At 32.8% G+C, this 21877-nt stretch overlaps 1 protein-coding gene across 1 annotated transcript; it reads right to left on the minus strand.

Annotated features, from left to right (window-relative positions):
• Positions 1–15600: 15600 nt before the first annotated feature.
• LOC306652038 (amelogenin, X isoform-like) lies at positions 15601–21223 on the minus strand (the record flags this gene model as incomplete). The annotated part of the gene is made up of 5 exons (XM_079125094.1): positions 15601–15656; positions 17104–17565; positions 17840–17884; positions 19227–19274; positions 21170–21223. 5 exons carry the CDS (start codon positions 21221–21223, stop codon positions 15651–15653), a joined length of 615 nt encoding a protein of 204 aa, XP_078981220.1. The 3' UTR covers positions 15601–15650.
• Between the last annotated feature and the right edge of the window lie 654 nt (positions 21224–21877).

The raw sequence follows: 21877 nt of genomic DNA on the forward strand, positions 1-21877 counted from the left end.
AGTATAAAAACAAAATAAAATAAAAATAAACTTTGAAATTACCAAAAGAGGCAAAGGATCTTTACAATAAAAACTATAGTACAAAAGAAAGAAATTGAAGACCTCAGAAAATATTGGCTAGCCAGAATTAATATTGTTAAAATGCCGTACTAGCAAAAGGACTATACAAATTCAATGCAAATGCTATCAAAATTTGAATTTTTTTTACAGAACTGAAAAAGCAGATAAAAAATTCATTGGAAAAAATAAGAGACCCACAATAGTCAAAGTCATCCTTATTGAAGAAAGCAAAGCAGGAAGTATGACAATAATGAACTTCAAATTATCCTGAAAAGCTATATAACCAAAAAAAAGCATGGTATTGACACAAAACAGGCACAAAGTCCACCAGAATAGAGTAGAAGACTCATAAACAACCTATATAAAACAATTTTCTCATACTCTACAAAGATGCCAAAAACATAGGTTGAAGAAAAGATAGTCTTTTAAACGAACATTCTGAAATAATTGGAAATAAATGCTTAGCAGGATAAAATTTGATTTCTCCCTCTCACTGTGCACAAAACAACTCAAAGTCAATCAGAGACTCAGGAATTTGTCAGAAACCCTCCCCTTGCTACAGGAAAATGTAATTCCTACACTTAAACATGTCTGACTTCCTTAATACAACTCAGAAAGTGAAAGAAGTAAAATCAAATACCAACAAGTGGGATAGCATCAAATTAAAAAGCTTCACAGAAAAAGAAAAATGAAAGAAAAGGGAAAAAAAGTGCACAAAGAGAGAACTAAAGAATGGGGGAAATCTTTGCCACCTGATCCTTGGGTAGTGTATTTATATCTAGGATATGCTAAAAACTCAAAAAAATTAACACACACACACACACACACACACACACACAAATAATCCAATTAATAAATTAACAAATGAACTAAACAAACACTTCTCAAAGAAGAAACACAGATGGTCAAGAAATATATGAAAACATGTTCAACATCTCCAGATGGGTAAATAAATACATATGCACCTTCTGAGATTCACCAGTTTGGTTTTAGAGTTGTTTGATCTCTGACACCTGCTTCATATGAAGGAGTAGGGCACCTACTAGAGCTAATGAGATCTAGTGTGGAGGGGCCTCTAAGACAGAGAGGATCACTTCCAAGAGTAAAATTAGGAGCCATTTCCTATTAGTTCCTGGGTACTATACACTGCAAAGTGACAACTTCAGCCTGGGAAAGATCAGGCAACAAGTCTGGATATTCAGGAGGTTCCATCAGCCATATTAAGAGATTTGTGTGTTTGGGAATGCCATAAAATCTCTGAATTCACATAGACTCACACCAGAGGCAGGCAAATAGAGGGTGTCAAGGACAGCACTTGAATGTAGGACAGCTGCCACATACATAGACACACAGACATTGCACTGTGGAGATGCAAATATCTTTAAACCTCTCAATATCAGACATAATTCTAAGGAAGATTCAACAAAGATTCCATTCATCTCAGAAACATTCACAAGCTCTAATAAAAAGTGCTTCTTGCTGGAAACCACAGTGCCCTATTTTTCTCTGTGAGAATCACACTAAATTTCTTGAGGGATCATCTGAAATTTGGAGGCAGTGATTATACCTCATTTGTTTTGTGGTGCAGGGGAGGTGACCTCACCTGGCACCAGTGGACCAATTGAAGATTTGTCTTCCTGGCATGTCATCGCAAGGACTCTGGGAAGCAGAAAGGAACTTAAGGGGGCCCAGGAACCAGCCCAGGGAGGGAGTACTGTCCATTAGGTAAGAACCCAGGTTCTAAAAGTTGACCTGCCCCTAAATGGCAGAAAAGGAAACTGATCAGAGGTCCCAAGTGGTCTCTATTGAGTGAGACAAAACCACAATTCCAAGGTATTGGGCAGTAGGTCTGTAAATACTGGTTGAATGCAAATAAATGGTACTCCAGGGTTAACCCTATATACATCAGAGGAAATCTAGAAACACCAGCAATATGAGCTGCATAAGCTTGTGCTCAAACCAATTTGAAACCTGAGGAAAAAAGAGTGCCACTTTTAATTTTTTTTTTTTTTTTTGGTGGCCCTTCCATCTTTTTTTATTCTTCCTTTTTATCATATATTTAGTTTTGAGTTTAATTTTATATTCAAATTTTCTGCAGATACAAAATTGTCACTAATATGCCTAAATACATTTTAACTTTATTTTTTAAATTTTTATTTCCTCTTTTTAGTTATACAGGACAGTAACATATATTTTGACATATTCATAAAATAAGAACATCTTATTCTAATTATTATCCCAGTGTTGAGGTTGTACATAATGTGGAGATTTATTGTAGTATATTCTTATATGTACATGGGAAGGGTAAGTCAGATTTATTCCACTATCTTTCCTATTCCTGTTCCACCTCCCAAAACTTCATGGAGTATAAATTATTCGAATGTACAATCCCATTCTTGTGGTTGCACATGATGTGGAATTTCATTGGTGTTGTATTCCTACATGAACATAGAAAAGTGTCCAGTTCTACTGTCTTTCCTATTCCCATCACCCTCCCTTCTCTTTGTCTTATCCAATGAACTTCTATTCTCTGTCTCACGCCTTATCATCTGTTAGCATTCACATATCACAGAGAACATTAGACCTAGGGTTTTCTTGGGATTGACTGGCTTCCCTTAGCATGATAGTTTCCATTTCCATGCCATAATTTCATTCTCTTTTATGGCTGAGTAATATTCCCCTGTGTATAGATAGCACATTTTCTTTATTCATTCACCTGTTGAAGGGCACCTAGGTTGATTCCATATTTAGCTATTGTGAATTGAGCTGCTATAAACACTGATGTGGCTGTGTTACTGCAGTGTGCTGATTTTAAGTCCTTTGGGTATAAACCAGGGAGTGGGATAACTGGTTCAAATGGTGAGTCCATTCCAAGTTTTCTAAGGAATTTCCATATTGCTTTCCAAAGTGATTGTACCAATTTGATGTCTGGGCAGCAATGTATGATTATACTTTTCCACCATATCCTCACCAACATTTATTGTTGTTTGTATTCTTAATAATTGCCATTTTGACTGGAATGAGATGAAATCTCAGTGTAATTTTAACTTCCAATTCTCTAATTGTTAGAGATGTTGAACATTTTTTCATATATTTATTGATGAATTGTGTTTCTTCTGTGCAGTGCCTGTTCAATTCCTTTAACCATTTATTTTTGGCTTATTTTAAAATTGATATTAAGTTTTTTGAGCTTTTATATATTCTGAAGATTAATGCTCTATATGAGGTGCAGGTGGTAAGGAATTTATCCCTTTCTGTGGGCTCTCTCCTCGTGTTCTCGATTGCTTCCTTTGCTGTAAAAGAAACTTTTTAGTTTGATACCATCCAGTTTGTTGATTCTTGATTTTTCTTCTTGCACTTTAGGAGTACTTTTGAGAAGTCAGTTCATAAGGTGAAAAAATGGAGTGTTGGAACACAATTTCTTCTAGTAGGCAGAGGGTCTCCTGTCTAATGCCTAGGTCCTTCCAATTTGAGTTGAACTTTGAGCAGGATAAGAGATGGGGTTAAATTTTATTCTATTGCATATGGATTTCCAATTTTCCTAGCACCTTTTTTTGAAGAAGCTATCTTTTCTTCAATGTATGTTTATGGATCTTCATCTAATATGAGATAACTGTATCTATGTGGGTATGTCTCTGTATCTTCTATTCCATATTGTTCTTAATATTGTTCTTAATGTCTGTTTTTGTGTCAATACCATGAGGTTTTTGTTACTATGGTTCTGTAGTTTTATTTAAGATCTCGTATTGTGATGCCTCCTGTTTTACTTTTCTTGCTAAGGATTGCTTTGGCTTTTCTGGACCTCTCATTTATCCAAAGGAATTTCATGATGCTCTTTTTATTTCTATGAAGAAAGTCATTGGAATTTTAATAGGAATTGCATTAATCTCTTAAATAATTTCAGTAGTATGTCTATTTAGATAACATTTATTCTACTTTTCCAAGAGCATGGGAGATCTTTCCATTATTTTAGCTAATTTTTTATTTTATTTTATCTTTTCTTTTTTGGGATGCAACTTTTCATTTCTCTGGTTGTACATGATGTAGAGTCACACCATTTGTGTAATCATACATGTACATAGGGTAATGATGTTTGCCTCATTCCATTATCTGTCTTTCTCCTGCCCCCTCCCCACCCTTCAGTGTCCTCCACACAAACCAACACTCCTCCATTTTTCTCTTGCCTTCCCCCATTATGTATCATCATCTACTTATCAGAGAAATCATTTGACCTTTGGTTTTTTGGGGATTGACTTATTTCACTTAGCCTGATATTCTCCAACTCCATCCATTTACCTGAAAATGCCATAATTTTATTCTTCTTTTATGGTTGAATAATATTCTTTTGTATATATATATCACATTTTCTTTATCCATTAATCTATTGAAGGGCATCTAGGTTGGTTCCACAATCTAGCTATTGTGAATTGAGCTCCTATTAAACATTGATATTGCTGCATCACTGTAGTATGCTGATTTTAAGTCCTTTGGGTAAAAACCAAGGAGTGGGATAGCTGGGTCAAATGGAGGATCCATTCCAGATTTTCTAAGGAATCTCCATATTTCTTTCCAGAGTGCTGTACCAATTTTCAACTCCATCAGCATTGTATGAGTGTGCCTTTTTCCCCACATCCTCACCAACACATTTTATTTGTATTCGTGATAATAGTCAATCTAATTAAAGTGAGATGAAATCTTAGGGTATGTTTGATTTGCATTTCTCTAATTACTAGAGATGTTCAACACTTTTTCATATATTTGTTGATCAATTGTATATCTTCTGTGAAGTGTCTACCCAGTTCCTTAGCCCATTTATTGACTGGATTCTTTGTATTTTGGGTGTAAAATTTTTTAAGTTCTTTATATATTCTGGGGATTAGTGATCTATCTAAAAATAGTAGAAGACAGGAAATAATTAAAATTGAAGCTGAAATCAATGAAATTTAAACAAAAGAAACAATTTAAAAAATTGACAAAACAAAAAATTGATTCCTTGAAAAAGAAAAAGTTGGTAAACCCTTAGCTACATGAATGAAGTGAAGGAGAGAGAAATCTCAATACTAAAATTCATGATGAGAAAGGAAATATCACAACAGATATCATTGAAATACAAAACATAATAAGAAGCTATTTTGAAAATCTATACGACAACAAAATAGAAACGCCTTGAAGATATCTACAGGCTTCTAAAGACATGTGGTCCACTCCAACTGATTCTGGAGGACATACACAATTTAAAAAGATTAATTTCAAGCAATGACGTAGAAGAAGCCATCAAAAGCCTACCAACCAAGAAAAGCTCAGGACCAGATGGATTCTCAGCCAAGTTCCACAATATGTTCAAAGAAGAACCAATACTAATACTTTTCAAAATATTCCATCTTGTAAGTTCTTATTCAAGTTCTTTCTTTTAGTGTTTTCATTATAAAAGTTTTTCGCCTCCTTTGTTAGATTGTTCCAAATAATTTTTTTTAAGTCTATTGTGAATGGGATAGTTTTTCTAATTTCTCTTTCAACTGATTTTTTATTGGTGTAGAGGAAGACAAGTTAGTAACGGCTCTTAATTTTATATCCTGCTACTTTTCTGAAATTTTTTATGAGTTCTAGAAGACTACTTACTGGTAGACACTTTTTGGGTCTTCTAAATACAGAATCACGTAATAGGAAAATACGGATATTTTGAGTTCTTTTTCTATCTATTTTTTTTGTCTAATTGCTCTGGCTAGTGTTTCTAAGACTATTTGAAAGAGGGCATCCTTGCCTTTTCCAGTTTTTAAAGGGAATGATTTCAATTTTTCTCTATTTAGAATGATGTTGGCCTTGGGTTTAATATAGATAGCTTTTACAATATTGAGGTATATTCCTACAATTCCTAGTTTTTTTCTAGTGTTTTGAAATGGATGAATGGATGTTCAGTTTTTGTCAAATGCTTTTTCTGTATCCATTGACATAATCATGTAATTATTTTAAAAATTGTTCTTTTTACTTATACATGAAAGTAGAATGTATTTTTGCAAATTATCCATATGTACAGCATAACTTATTCTAATTAGGTTACTGTTCTTATAATTGTACATGATGCAGAGTTATCCTGATCATGTATTCAAGGGTAGGAAAGTTATGTTTGATTAATTCAACTGACCTTCTTGTTCCCTCCCATGCTCCTTCCTTTGTTAATCCAATGTACTTCTATTCTTTCTTGCCACTCCCTCCCTTATCATGGGTTAGCATCCACATGTAAAAGAGAATATAGACCTTTGGTTTTTTAGTATTAGTTTGTTTTACTTAGCATGATATTCTCCAGCTTGATCCATTTGTCTATAAATGCCATACTTCATTCTTCCTGTGACTGAGTGATATTCTATTGTGTATGTATATCACATTTTCCTTATCCATTCATCTGTTGAAGGCAGTTATTTGCTTCCAAAGTTTAGCTATAATGAGTTGAGCTGCTATAAACATTGCTGTAACTGTATCACTGTAGTTTCTGATTTTAAGTTCTTTGGACATAAATCAGGGAGTGGGGTTACTGGGTCAAATGGTGGTTCCTTTCATTCCAAGTTTTCTAAGGAATCACCACACTGCTTTCCATAGTGGTTGTACCAATTTGCAGTCCCACCAGCAATGTGTGACTGAACATGTTTCCCCACCATCATTCCTCATCATCATTTATTGTTGCTTGTATTATTGGAGTGAGATTGATCTCAGTGCAGTTTTAATTGTCATTTCTCTAACAGCATATATATATATATATATATATATATATGTTTACTGATCATATTTCTTTTATTAAGTGTCTGTTCATTCCTTCATCCACTTATTGATTGCGTTATTTGTAGTTTTGTGTTGTTTATTAAGTTCTTTGTATATTCTGGAATTTAATACTCTATAAGAGATGCATGTGGTAAAGATTTTCTTCCATTCTGTAAGATCTCTTTCAAGTTCTTGATTATTTCCTTTGTTATAAAGTTTTAAGTTTGGTAACATTTCCTTTATTGATTCTTAATTTTACTTTTTGCACATGTCTTTTTGAGGAAGTCAGTTCTTAAGCCAACATTATGGAGAGTTGGGCCTAAGTTTTGTTGTAGTAAGCTCAGGTTCTCTGGTCTATTGCCTAGGTCCTTGATCCAACCTCCTACATCACTCTTTAAGGATTGCTTTGGCTATTGTGGGCCTCTCATTTATCCAAAGGAATTTCATGACTGCTTTTTCTATTTCTATAAGGAAACTCATTGGACTTTTATTAGCAACTGCATTAATTCTATATAGCTCATTTAGTAGTGTGGCCATTTAAAACATATTAATTCTGCCTGCCCAAGAACCTGGGAGATCTTCCCATTTTCTGAGGTCTTCAATTTATTTTTTAGTGTTCTGCAATTTTAATTATAGTGGTATTTCACCTCTTTGTTAGATTCATTCCCACATATATTTTTCAAGGCTATTATAAGCAGCCTACTTTTCCTGATTTCTCTCTCAGTTGATACATCATCAATATATAGGAATGTAATTTATTTATGGGTGGTTATTTTATATCCTGCTACTTTGCTGAATTTATTTATGAGTTCAAAAATCTTTCTAGTAGTTTTTTGGATATTCTAAATGTAGAATCATATCATCAGCAAATTGGGATAGTTTGAGATCTTTTCATGTTTGTATCCCTTTAATTTCTCTTTTCTTCTTCTTCTGGCAAGGATTTTAGGGACTATGTTGAATTAGAGTGGTGAAAGAGGGCATTCCCGTGTTTCCAGTTTTTACAGGGAATGAAAAACCTTTTTTTCCATTTAGATTTATGTTGGCTTTGGGTCTAGCCTCTATGACTTTTACAATGTTGATGTAAGTTCCTACTATCCATAGATTTTCTAGTGTTTTGGGCATAAGTGGATGCTAAATCTTGTGAAATGCTTTTTCTACCTCTATTGAAATAATAAGGTGATTCTTTTAGTCTATTGATGTGATGAATTATACTTATTGACTTCCATTTGTTGAACCAAACTTTCATTCCTGGAATGAACCCCACTTGATCACAGTGCACTATCTTTTAAATATATTTTTGTATGCATTTTGCCCATTTTTTTGAATTTTTTCATCAGTGTTCATCAGGGGTATTGGTTTGAAGTTTTCTTTCAATGATGTGTCTTTGTCAGGTTTTGTTAGGGTAATGCTAGCTTCATAGAGTAAGTTTGGAAGGGGTCCCTCCTTTTCTATAATTCGAGATAATTTGGGATATTTTGAGAAGTATTGTTGTAAATTCTTCTTAGAAGGTCTGGTAGAACTTGGCTGAGAATCCATCTGGTCCTGGGCTTTTCTTTGTTGATAGACTTCTAAGTGATTCTTCAATTTTATTTCTTGAAATTGATCTGTTTAAGTCATCTCTATTCTCTTGATTTGATTTGAATGGTAATGTCTATAAAATTGTCAATATCTTCAAAATTTTCCACTTTATTGGAGTATAGATTTCCAAAGTAGCAACTGATTACCTATTTTTCAATTGTGTTCATAGTGACATTTCCTTTTTTTAATCACAAATTATAGTGATTTGAGTTTTCTGTTTTTTCTTCATTAGTTTGGGTAAGGGTTTATCAATTTTATTCAATTGTGAATCTTTTAACTTTTGCTTATCATGGAGTATTTTTATTTCATTATCAAATCTGAAACTTAGTTTTGTTGGGTATTGCAGATTTTCTTTCAGAGCTTGGTATGCATTATTACATGACCTCCTAACCTTAAGGATCTGAGTTGAGAAATCAGTTTACATTCAAATTTGTTTCCCTCTAAATGTTACTTGACTTTATTTTCTGTATCATTATTCTGGATGTTAGGCATCTTTACAATAATGTAACTTAGTGTGGATCTATTTTAATTTTGCAGATTTGGGGTCCTGTAAACTTCCTGTATTCAATTCTCCATTTCATTCTTAAGGTTTGGGAAATTTTCAGGTATTAATACCTTTGGTTTGTATCTCCAAGCCTTTGTCTATTCTGATAAATCTTAAGTTTTTCTTGTCATATTATCTCATATTTTTGGAAGTTCTGTTCATTTTCTGATAATATCTTTTTTCCATGCTCAATTGTATTTTCAAGATTATATATTTTATTTTCAGTGCCTAAGACTCCGTCTTTGAAGTTGTCTGAACTTCTGGTCATTCTTTCCAATAAGATTTTTGTTTGATATACTGATTCCTTAACTTCCAGGATTTCTACTTGTTTTTTTTTTTTTTTTTCCCCCCTGGAATTTCTCTTTCTTTATTGAAGTAATCTTTTGTTTCCTGCATTTTCTCCTTTACATTGTCCTTTACTTCACAGGTCAATTTAACTATGAGCCTAACATTTCTTCCATTGTTGTGTGAATGGACTCTGTTTTGAGGTATTTTGTTTTGTTTGAGGCTATTTGTTCCCTTGTTATTTCATGATGTTTATATGTTTACCCACCTAACAATCGATTTGGATGCATTAGGGTTTCTACCTTGTGAAATTATACTGTTCTTGAAGACTTTTGGTTCCTCACAGTTTAGGGAGAGATGGATAGTAACAACAACTGATGCAAAAAATTTTCAGCTTTAACCAAACAACTCTTCCAATGAAATCTACAATGTTGATTTTTACAATACTCAGAAATGTCATGATCAGTTATTTGCCCATGGTAAAACAGTAAGTTTACATATGTAAGGGTTTATAATTTCATGTATGATCATGTTTAGAACAGAAGTGATGTATGATGTGGTGATTTTGAGGAAGGAGGAGCAAAAATAGAGGTAAAAAATTAAATAAAGATTGGATGAGAGAACAATAGAGAAAGTGGGGAGGGACAAGGGAGAGAAAAAATGTAAAAAAAAAATAAAAAATTTGAAAATTAAAAGAAATATAAAAATAAAAAGCAAAAATTACAGAAAAGAAAAGTCAACAAGAACAAAAATGATACATACTAATCAAACATTGTAGTCTTCATAATATTGATCTATGAAAAACAACTGCCTTCAAATAAGATGGCAGAAATTAGAAAAAATAAGGATATATGAATAAGTATTCAGTTAGAGTTCTTTAAACTGAAAACCGTAGCATGAAAACCAGAAGAACAAGAACAACAACAAACCAAATAACTCAATTAATAAATGGGCCAAGGAACTCAACAGATACTGCACTGAAGAAATACAATTGATCCACAAATATATGAAAAATGGTCAACATTTCTAGCAGATAGAGAAATGCAAATCAAAACTACTTGAGATTCCATCTCACTCCAGTCAGAATGGCAATCACCAAGAATAGAAGCAACAATAAATGTTAGCGAGCATGTGGGGAAAAAAGTATACTTATACATTGTTAGTGGGATTGCAGATTGGGGCAACCACTCTGGAAAGCAGCATGTAGATTCCTCAGAAAACTTGGAATAAAACCATCATTTGACCCCAGGTATCCCACTCCTTGGTTTATACCCAAAGAACTACAGCAATGTTTATAGCAGTTCAACTCACAATAGTTAAACTATGCACTAACCTAGTGTCCTTCAACAGATGAAAGGATAAACTTATAGAAATATTACTCAGCCTTAAAGAAGAATGAAATTAATGCTTTTGCTGGTAAATGGGTGGACCTGGAGAATATTATGCTAATCAGAATAAGCCAATCCCTGTAAGAACCAAAGGCTGAATGTTTTCTCTGATACGTGGATGCTAATTCACAATGCAGGGACAGGGGTGGTGGTGGTGGTGGTGGTGGTAGTGGTGTTTTGTAAACAGAGGAGTGAAGAGAGGGGAGAGGATCTAAGTACAGAAATTAGAGTAGAATGTGCATATATTATTACACAACCTGTGCAACATTAAAATGGTATATCATGTACAACCAGAAGAATGAGAAGTTATACTCCATTTATGTATGATGTGTCAAAGTACATTCTACTCATATTACTAAGTAGAACAAATTAAAAAATAAGACATGGAGTTCTTTAAGAGGAAAAGGAGAACAAATGGGGTGGTAGGAAATGTTTTGTAGATTCAAGAGATGTGTTGGGTATATGCAGAACTGATGTAGGCTATGTTTTTAAGAGGGGAGAGGTTGAAAATTTAAAAAATTATAAAAAATAGAAGTAAAAGAGTTGAAGGGTTGGCCATGGGCAGGCTTCCCCTCATATCCCTTATATCCAGGGGTTTCCCACGCCAAGATATTTCATTACTTATAAATCTCTTTAGACCTTATTGCCCCAACCCTGCTCTTGCACAGAACTCAGCTCTAATCCTATTCCTTAATCTTGTGTTGCTCTACACCAACTTTGCCAGCCCTCAAGTCTTTCAGTCCACTACTGAGCATCAGTGGAGTGTTTTTTCTTTCACTCATCTCTCAGAAAAGTAGTTTTCTCACTATTTGAGTCTCAAGTCACAGAATTGTGAGAAAAGACACTTTCTGCCAAACTACCATACTGTCTTTGAATTTTCTTTTTAAAATTTTTTTTAAATTTTCTTTCTTCTAATTAGCTATACATGACAATAGAATGAATTAGTACATTTTGATAGATCATACATAAATGGAGTGCAATTTCTTATTTTTCTGATTAAACATATTGCAGGATCACATGGGTCAGGCAGTCATATGTATAGGCAGTCATATGTTCAAAAATATATTGTATTAAAATAAATACCCAGTTCCTAGTGACATCTACAACAGTAATTAGCACAAAAACAGACATGATGAGGTCCACTCTTGTCAACAATAAGAACAATAACAATAAACTAGTCTGATTATAAATAAAAAATCAGGTGTCAACTATGTCACTCAGCAGTAATACTTGCATCAGAATTAATGGTGGGGTTAGGAGTTAGATAAACCAATTAATTCCAAAAGATGGTAAAAAATACAGTTAATTAAGAGGAAAAATGTGCTAGGAAAATATAGAAAAGAGTTTGAAATTTCAAAATGTGAACAGGAAAATGCAGAAGAGATGTAATAGGTGAGAGTTATAAAGAGGGAGAGAAAAAAAGTAAAGTGAGAGACAAAGAAAGAACAATAGAATTGGACTGTTAGCTGGTGAAGAAAAGGGAGAAAGAGAAATAAGAGATATAAACAAATGAAACAATGCAAAACAAACCAAAAGATGCAAACCAAAAATTTCTATCCCTCAAAAAAAAAAAAAGGCAAAGAAAAATAACTACAATGAAAAATGTTGATAATGAGAGAAGAATAGAAGAACTTGAGATTATGTGAGGGAAATGAGAGGGAGGGGGCATGAAAGATGGTGGACTGAGACAGGCATCATTACCCTATGTACATGTATGATTACATGAATGGTATGAATCTACATTGTGCACAACCATAGAAATGAAATGATGGACCCCATTTGTGTACAATGAATCAAAATGCAGTCTGTAAAAAATAAGAATTAAAAAAAAATGGTAAAAGAGATCATTATATGGGCTGGGACTGGGACTCAGTGGCAGAGTACTTGCCTAGCATGTGTGAGGCATGGGGTTCAATCCTTAGCACCACATAAAAATAAACAAAATTTAAAAAGAAAATGAGTAAAAAGAAACATGTATATGCACATACATGTGTGTGTGTCTCTAGTTAGCACAGCAAGAACTCACACACAAGTACAAATACACACACAAACTTAAGAAAAAAGGAAAATATTCTTAATAAAAAATTTGTGGGATCATCTCCGTGGAGGTGGTCAGAATAGTTGTCGAGAATTCCTGTCTATACTTAACTCTCTTTCTATTTTTTCATGAGCTATGTAACCCCTTCCTCATTTTGTAGTTATTTTACTGTCTATTTATTAAAAGTATTAATGGAAAAAATTGGTGGTAAACAAAAAATTCAAAAATTTAAAATTTTTTACTTACCATAGGTTACTTCAACCACAGTATTTTCTTTCTTCATGTGACTTTGAATTACTTTCTAGTATTCTTCATTTTAACCACAGGGACTCCATTTGCATTTCTTGTAGGGTAAATAAAATAGTGACAAACTCTGCTTTTGTTTCTCTGGAAAGTACTAATTATATTTAAATGTTTCCCTAGATTTTTGCCAGATATGGATTTTGTGATTTATTTATTTTTGTCTTCAATGCCTTTTTGCTTATATAATTTTAATTAGAAATCAGCAGTAAATCATATTTAGGAACATGAAATGAGTTGTTTTTCTCTTGAGGCTTTCAAGATTCTTTATTTGGTTTTGCATAATTTGATCACAATATGAAAAATTGGCACAGATTTTTAAGGATTTTTCTTTATTGTAGTTCCTTAAGCTTCTTGTATATTTTTTTTCTTCAAATTAAAACTATTAGATCTTTAAAACTACAATTTTAGTCCTTTCTAGTCTCTCACACTCTTGTCTCCTTTTAGAAATACTAGGAATATATTGGTATGCCTGATTCTACCTCAGAGGTTGCTAGACGTTGTTGATATTTTAATTATTATTTTCCTTCCTTCTTCTCACACTAAATTATTTAAATTAACCAACATTCAACTTTTACTCACACCTGCAACTGGAAACCCTTCATAATATTTTTCATTTAAGTTTTTGGTAGATGTCTGAGCACTGTTATCTAAGATCTCTGACTCTTAAAAAGTTTTGGTCTCTTTCTTTCTGGTTTCTCATGTTTTCCCATGATCCATGATTCCAGCTATTGCAAGGTATACTAGGATGGGTATGGTGTATAGATCTACTTGAGTTAAGACTCAGCTCAGTGGTGGTGCTGCCTGACACAAAATTAATGTTACTTCTACATAATCTTTATGCTTCCAAACTTGCTATCAAGGTAGGCAGTTTTAGAATATAGCCAAAATTAGCTTGTTAGATTATATTTTTTTGCCCTTTTTAATAAATAGTGAGTGGGCTGGGGCTGTGACTCAGCAGTAGAGTTCTTGCCTATCATGTGTGAGGCACTGGGTTTGATTCTCAGCACCTCATATAAATAAATGAATAAAATAAAGGTACATCAACAACTAAAAAATATTTAAAAAATAAAGGAATAAACAATGAGTATCTTTGGTTAATTTATGTTTTTACTGAGTCACTCTAAAAGGTAACTCTTAAAAGTGACTTAGATACTAGATAATTAAATGTTGAAGGAAAAAAATCACACTATATGCCATCAAAGGTGTCAAAGTAATTGAAGAGCTTTAAGTTACCAAAAAATCAGGCATTTAATTGTCAAAAAATTGAAAACATGAAAATTTCTGAAAATCCCCTAACATCTAACCTACATATTAGTATTTTACTTGTGATCTGAACTGTACCTTGAATTTAGCTAAATTTGTCAAATTCTACTTATTGGGTTTTTGTTCATTTTTTCTATTTTGGAGGGTTGTTTCTAATTTTCTTCATGTTACAACTCCCTTTTTCTTTGAGATAATGGAATATTATTCAGTCATAAAAAAGAATAATATTATGGCATTTGCAGATAAATGGATGGAATTGGAGAATATCATGCTAAGTGAAATTAACCAGTCCCTAAAAACCAAAGGCCAAATGTTTTCCCTGACAAGTGGATGATAAATTGAACTTTAAATTTTTTTTTTCCTGCTGATATCTATTGCTCTTTAACCTTAACTCATTTGGTCAAATTTTTTTCTATACAATGAAGCACACAGTAACATATTTCTCATTGGAATTTACCTGAAGTGGGCATATCAAGATTCAAAGCCAACATCAAAAGGAAGTGATGAAAACAAACTAAGAAACTTGTAAACATTAATTATTTGTGGTTATAGAAGTACTTAATTATTATTGTAAAAACAATGGATTTTTAAGCTTTTCTTTGGTTTTATTTTCCTATGTGAATTTGTGTATTTATGTACATATACTTCATTTTTATGCTATGGATCATGTATGTATTAGTCTTAAATTTAGCCTTACATCATAGATTTGATAGTTATTACATTTTTCCAGTAATTTTCTTGTAAGCAATATTTTATCAGGATAAAAAGGATAAGTCTACCAAATGGATAAATAAAAACGAAAGAGTAATTTTCATGTTTATATAAGGGAAAATATCTTTATGCATATTATATTCCTGTTCTTTTAAAATTTCTCCTAGGTTATTTTGAAACATTACATGGATTGAAATTCTTATTAACAATGAGTGAATGAAAACAAAGCAAATATAAAGTTGTTGATTTACAGGTGAGACATTATGGATAAGATGAGTATTTTTGTGGTTGATTATTTAATGGTCTCATTACCTTAATTTCAAATGTACTGGTCTGTAAACAATATAATAATGTTTCATATTTTTCTTATGTGAAATTATATTATTTAGATTTATAAATATGTTTATGATAAGCACATAAACATTTTATTTGTTTGAACTTTGCAATTTGGTTATCATAGTAATTTTTTATTTGTTTAAAATGCAAATAGGCAGTTATCAGACCACCATACTCTAACTTGAAAATTATGTTATCTTAAGTAATGTGAAATTTAAAGCCTTATTAAACAAACATACTTGAATACTTTTTAAATCATTTTATTTGTATTATAGTGGAGTTTAGTTTTAGTTACAGAATTTGCTACTAAACTGACTAGACACAAATAATTTTGTTCTTGTATCATTTATGAAAGCACTTGAAGTATCTATTTCTTTCATTTTCTGACCTTTTAATCCTGGAAAAAAGAAAAGAATAATTTACAAGTATTTCTGCAAAATGTTGCCAAAATTTAGTGCAATTAGTTGAAATCTATTATCTCCAAAGTTTCTTGTATAATCTCATTGTCATTAGATATAAAATGACCAAGGATATAGGTTTGCTTCAGGACATTTAAAATTTATTACTTAATAGTACAACAACTATTAGCTATCTTTAACCAAATACATAGCTCATACCACTTTAGGAGATAATTATTTTAATAACCCTAGAAAGTTATTTATTTATATTCTAATTTTACACATGTAGAAACACTTTTAAAGTCTTTAAACTACTTATTCAATTCACTCTTACAAAAATAGAATTTTCACAAAATGTAAAACTAAAATAAAGTTGATGTTCTTAATTATTAGCAAATAAATAAATGCTTTTTCTATGTAAAGAGTGAAAGTATATCTATAACTAGAACAATTAACTATAAGAATCACAATATCTGGAATACAAAAATTTTTTTCAAAATCTGTTTTAAATTCCTTATATATAATCACAAATGAAAATTCCCACATCAGCATAATTTTTGAAAGAGAAACTATGATTTATGTACTTGAACAGAGTCTTTAAATGATCTGTTGCAATTACCTTTCCCCATTTTGAAATATAAAACCATATACCCATAAATTTGAAATAAACTATATAATATCATTCTCTTTTGGGAAGGCAAAGTCAAAACTAGAATCCTGATTTTTTGATGCTTCATGAAAGTCATTTTTATCTTAACTCTCTCTACTTCCCTAATATAATTTCTAAGTTGTGAAATTATGTGTACACACACACACACACACACACACGCACATACATACACACACACACACACACACTCACAAATCCGAGGATTTCTAAGTAAGGACAAGGAATACCTATTGATTGTTTCCTACTAATTTAGAAAAAAAAAAATTCTTCTAATACAAGTAGTTTTTGATCTGAATTGTGAAAAATTATTCTCAAAAGACTAAGTGGATAATTTTCAGCAAGGAAAATGAATTTTAAAGTTTGTCTGGTTTAGCTACCTTCTTGCTAAAAAAAGTTAGACAGTTAATGGTACTTTAAAGTGATTCCCATCTACCATTTTTAGACTTTCTAAACATAACCATCTCCTTATTCTCAAAATTACAATTTTTGTATTTTTTAGTGTGATTTTGTCTTGTTCTTTCCAAATCATTGAAATTTAAAGAAAATTAACCTATCTCTATATTTTTATTTTTAAAGTGAACAAATTTCTTTATTTTATAGATGGAAATCAAAGTAGTCACAGGTTTTAAACCTAATATAAATATGTGACATAGAAAAATAAGTTATTTTATTTAATAAAATTTTAATGCATGGACTAATGGAATCACAAACTCTATAAGAACCGAACAAATCCAGTTTTCATGATTTGTCTTTTAGTGTCTCCAGTGTATACTCACCACTTCTTCCCGCTTGGTCTTGTCTGTTGCTGGCCAAGCTTCCAGAGGCAGATCAGGAAGAAGGGGGGGCAGCTGCATGGGGAACATCGGAGGCAGATGTGGCTGTGGTGGCAGGGGATGCAGGGAGTGCAGAGGTGGCTGGGGCTGGATGGGCTGGATGGGCTGGATGGGCTGGATGGGCTGGTGAGGCTGTGGCTGAATGGATTGGGGCTGGAAGGGCTGCTGGAAGGGCTGCTGGGCAGGTGGAGGGAGGTTTGGCTGGTGGTGTTGGGTTGGAGTCATGGAGTGGTGGCCAGGAACTGGCATCATTGGTTGCTGGGGGGCCACAGGCTGTTGAGCTGGCACCACTGGGATGTGGTGATGAGGCGGAAGGGTGTGACTCGGGGTATGCTGTTGAGACAGCACGGGGATGATTTGGTGGTGCAGCCATCCACCCATGGGTTCGTAACCATAGGAAGGATACTGGTGAGAAACAGAGAGTCAGGTTTACCATTGGCTCAGTTGACTTCCAACTGGAGAAGTAGCAATGTTTTCTTTGTCATTCTGACCATATGAATATTTTAGTCAGTTTTTCTTTTGCAAGAATTTTCAACTGTGTACACAGATATGACCTTTTTACAAACTAAAATTTTCATTAGTGTCTGTATGTCGAGTAGACATGATACTTTGCTTAATAATGGAATTTAAATGCATACCTAAATATTTTAAGGGAATAAAGAATAAAATATTTACATACAGGCTGCCTTATCATGCTCTGGTACCACTTCAAAGGGGTAAGCACCTTAAAAGAAAGAGACATTAGAATGGTTTTATATAATTGTCTTATTCAAAATGTAAACTCACTAATAAAGATGAAATATAGACTTACTAATGAAATTCTGCAAACATTAGACTGATAATATAATTTCAACAAAAGAAAGAAGATAAACCAGGTGCTTCCTGTTTAGTGGGTACTGTGTTATACACATCACATACCATTTTCATGTTTTCTTACTTGATCTGAGGCAAATATCATCGCCCTCACTTATACAAATAACGTAATTAAAAGACTTCATTAACCTCACTGGGATTATAAAAATAGTAATTCTATTTAGTCTAAAGGGCATGCTCATTACTCTGTGAATAATCACAAGAAATTATTTAATCCAATTTTCACTTTAACATTTTGACATTCTTCGATTTCACAAAAAGAGAAGGCAGAATTACTTTAGAAATGAGGAAAGTTTAACATACTTATCAGTCCTTTAAGTTTATTAGAAAATCTTGCCTCAAATTCTAACAAACATTTTTTTCAACTTGTGTAAGTAAATAGACTCAGAGATTATGACCTGAACCTGTGAAGAATTAAAAGTTTCAAGTCTTTGTGAGCAATATATACTTGTTTAGACTCAAAATTAAGAGTTCTGGGATATAATAGTACATAATATTTAACACAATCCAAAATTATTAACCGTACTCAAGTTATTTGTGACACAGTACTTATTACATCCATTAACTATTTTACTCTCCAAATGATATTTTGGTTATCATTATTTAACTTCTTCAGATAAGGGAATCAAAGTGTCAGGGAGAGAAAATGATTTCCTCAAATCTGACTGCTTAATTCTGCGGTCAGTTTGGAATTAAGCAGAACCTCAAACCTGACTTTCATAACCCATAACCTTCCATCTCTCTGCAGTCTTTCAGATACCATCAAATCGCTAATCTTTCAGGAAAACCAATGAGAAATATACACGTGGAGTAAACATCTTATACATTTTGGAAAACAACTTTAAATAAAATTTTAACCTAATCCCCACATTTTATGACCTGGAATGAAATTACACTGTTCCAGCTGAGTTCACCTTTTGCCCTACCACAGAGCATCCCTGAATGAGACAGTTCATGATGGGTACATTGATAGCCATATTTAAGAAGACAGAAGGAGTCAGACTGGGCACATAATAAGGTGCTAGGACCAAGCAAGCGCAAGACCTTCTTTCAGGGTTTAAACTGGAAAATTTGGTGAGAACTGAAAAGTAGGACCATTTGAGAGACACATTAAATTAAAATCAATACACTATTCTTTGCAGAGGTCAGGGCATTGTTAAATGAAACAATGGTATGGTAAATGGAAAAATTACCTCATAGCTGAAGTTGATATAACCAGGGTGCCCAGGATGAGGTGGTAGCTTTTATGTAAGGGGGAAAAAATAGAATGGAAAGAGAGGGAGATAAAAGGAGAGAGAGAGAGAGAAAGAGAAAGGAACAGATTAAGTCAATAAGCAATTGTTCACATTAGGGGACTGAAGCTAATTAAAAAAAAAATACCTATACAGCAAAGAATAAATTTAAGGCCTCTCTCAATTTATTTATAGATATATAAAATATATTATATATAGATATATATTAGTTTGAATGTGTGTGCAGTGTAGGAGTAGACTTAAAGAGGTTCAAAATAGATTAATGATTTTCTCTGGGATAATAGTCTTACGGAAGGAGACATAGAGGTAGAAACCAGCATAAATTTATTTTCCAATGATATTCAGACAAGCACATCTACCATATGATGTCAAGGAATCCTACCTAATACTACTCATCATTTACTCTTCAAAACTTACACCATTATGGGAAGAGAGGTATATTTCTGTTACACAATTTAAAAATACCAAAAAGAAAAGAATGTAAAAGATACCTTGCAGACAAGGTGCTTAAATGCTTAAATATCAGAAGGATTCCTCATATTTGAAATGCAAAATAAATAACACATCAACAGAAACAAGAAGAACAACTAGGTGAAAGTTACTGATTAAGCTGAAAATAAGATGAGTGCAGTAAATGGAAATATTCTAAATTCCTCCCATGTAAAATGGTAAGTTTTATGTGTGAAGTTTAGGCCATTTTTAAAAATTATTCTGTCAGTATATTTAAGGAATATAGTTGAAAGTTCAAAATAAAAAGCAATCTGAATAATTATCTATGCCTTTCCAGAGTTGTGGACAAGTGACTGATACCTGCCTTGAATTCTGGATAGCCCTGAGGTGCAGGTGAGAGAAGAAAGCCTCATGCAGAAAATCCCCCTCAGATAGGGCACTAATTAAGGATCTGCTCTATTCTATTCTTTCAAAAAGCTTATATTTTATGAAGTTTTATTCACTTTCATCTTCAGTGTGAATTTTCTTTTTTACTAACTAACTGTCTTTCCTATACTATCTTCATATTAAGCCTTTTGAGTAGTGAATTGTGGAGTGGAAAAATGGAATCCCACAGGGAACTAGGAGTTGCCACAGTGCAGGATTAGGAAGGTAGGGCATAGCATCTTGGTCTTGTGCATGAAAGAGGAAAAGAGGAGGCAGGTATACAAGTTTACTGGCTTCTGGTTGTATCAACTGCTCTTCATGCCATCAAAAAGAAAGTAGATTATGCTTTGTCTGCATGTGACCTAAGATCTCTTCCTATATGTGCTTGAGTTTCAAAAGAGTTGTGTTTGGTGTATTTGAATATACCACACACTTACATACACAAACAGGACACCAAAAATGATACCAAAACCAAACCACTATGATTAACTAATATACTCAAAGGGATTATGAAAACAGATATGTCCCAGAAGTAAATTCCTAAAATAGAAATATCCCACATATTTGTAAACTAATTGTCTCAACAGAAGGATTTGGTTGTTTGTTAAATGTACATCCCTACATTCATATATCCCAGCTTTACTGACTCAATCATTGTTGGGAGCATATAATAATCTATTTCATTTTGAATTGATAATAGTACTTGCATAGATTTATGGAGTACAAGGTGATGTTTTGATGTTTAGTATGCAGAATACTGAAAGAGCACTATAAATATAAAATTCTGTCACTTGTGACAATGTAGATAAACATTATGTCAACTGAAATAAGATGGGGATAGAGAATCTATTATTTTGATTATCTCATCAAGGTTTCTTACACAGAAATACATTTATCTTAAACTGATCTTAAACTCCTTTAAAACATAACATTAACCATTTATGGAGCAGATTTTTATTCCCAAATTTATGACATTGGATAGGTATATGAAAATAGTATTTACTCACAGGCATAGTGAAGGCTGTTCCAAAGAGGCAAGCAAACAAAATCCAGGTCTCCATTTCTTGATGGTTCTGAAATGTAAGTCAAAACCCACTTCTTACCTCTTCTCAAAATGAATATAATGCTGCATAAATCACACATAAATTCTTTCTAAGTGTGTGTGGTTCAGGGAATTGAACACAGGGACAACTCTGTAACTAGCTACATCCTTAAACCTTTTTTATTTTGAGACAGGTTCTAAGTTGCCTAAGCTGATTTTTGACTTGCAGTTGTCCTGCCTCAGCCTCCTGAGTCTCTGGCATTACAGGTATGTCCCAGCATGCATGGCCAAAGTATACATAATCAGTATTAGCCTGTTGCTAGTAAAAAAGACTGGGATCATTATTTATGAGGAGACTCCTTCAATATATTTATCCATTGTTGCATAGCACTTTGTGATTTTTAGATTAAACAACTAAGGAATATTTTCTTATTGTTAATATTGAAAACAAAGATGATTACTTGAGAAGAAATCATTAATTTTTCAAAATGAATCAAGAAGTAAACTGTGTTAGAGGTTTAGTTTTATATGATCCAAAGTTGTTTGACTTCAGGTATTACCTTTGAATTATAATCTGAGCTCAAACAGAGTACATTGAAAAACATGAAATTTAATAGAAGGGAAAGAACAATGCTAATATTCTAATACTAATTTTTTCAATAAATTTAAAATA

The sequence above is a fragment of the Sciurus vulgaris genome (genome assembly GCF_902686455.1).
Source record: "Sciurus vulgaris genome assembly, chromosome: Y".
Taxonomy (NCBI): Eukaryota; Metazoa; Chordata; class Mammalia; order Rodentia; family Sciuridae; genus Sciurus; species Sciurus vulgaris.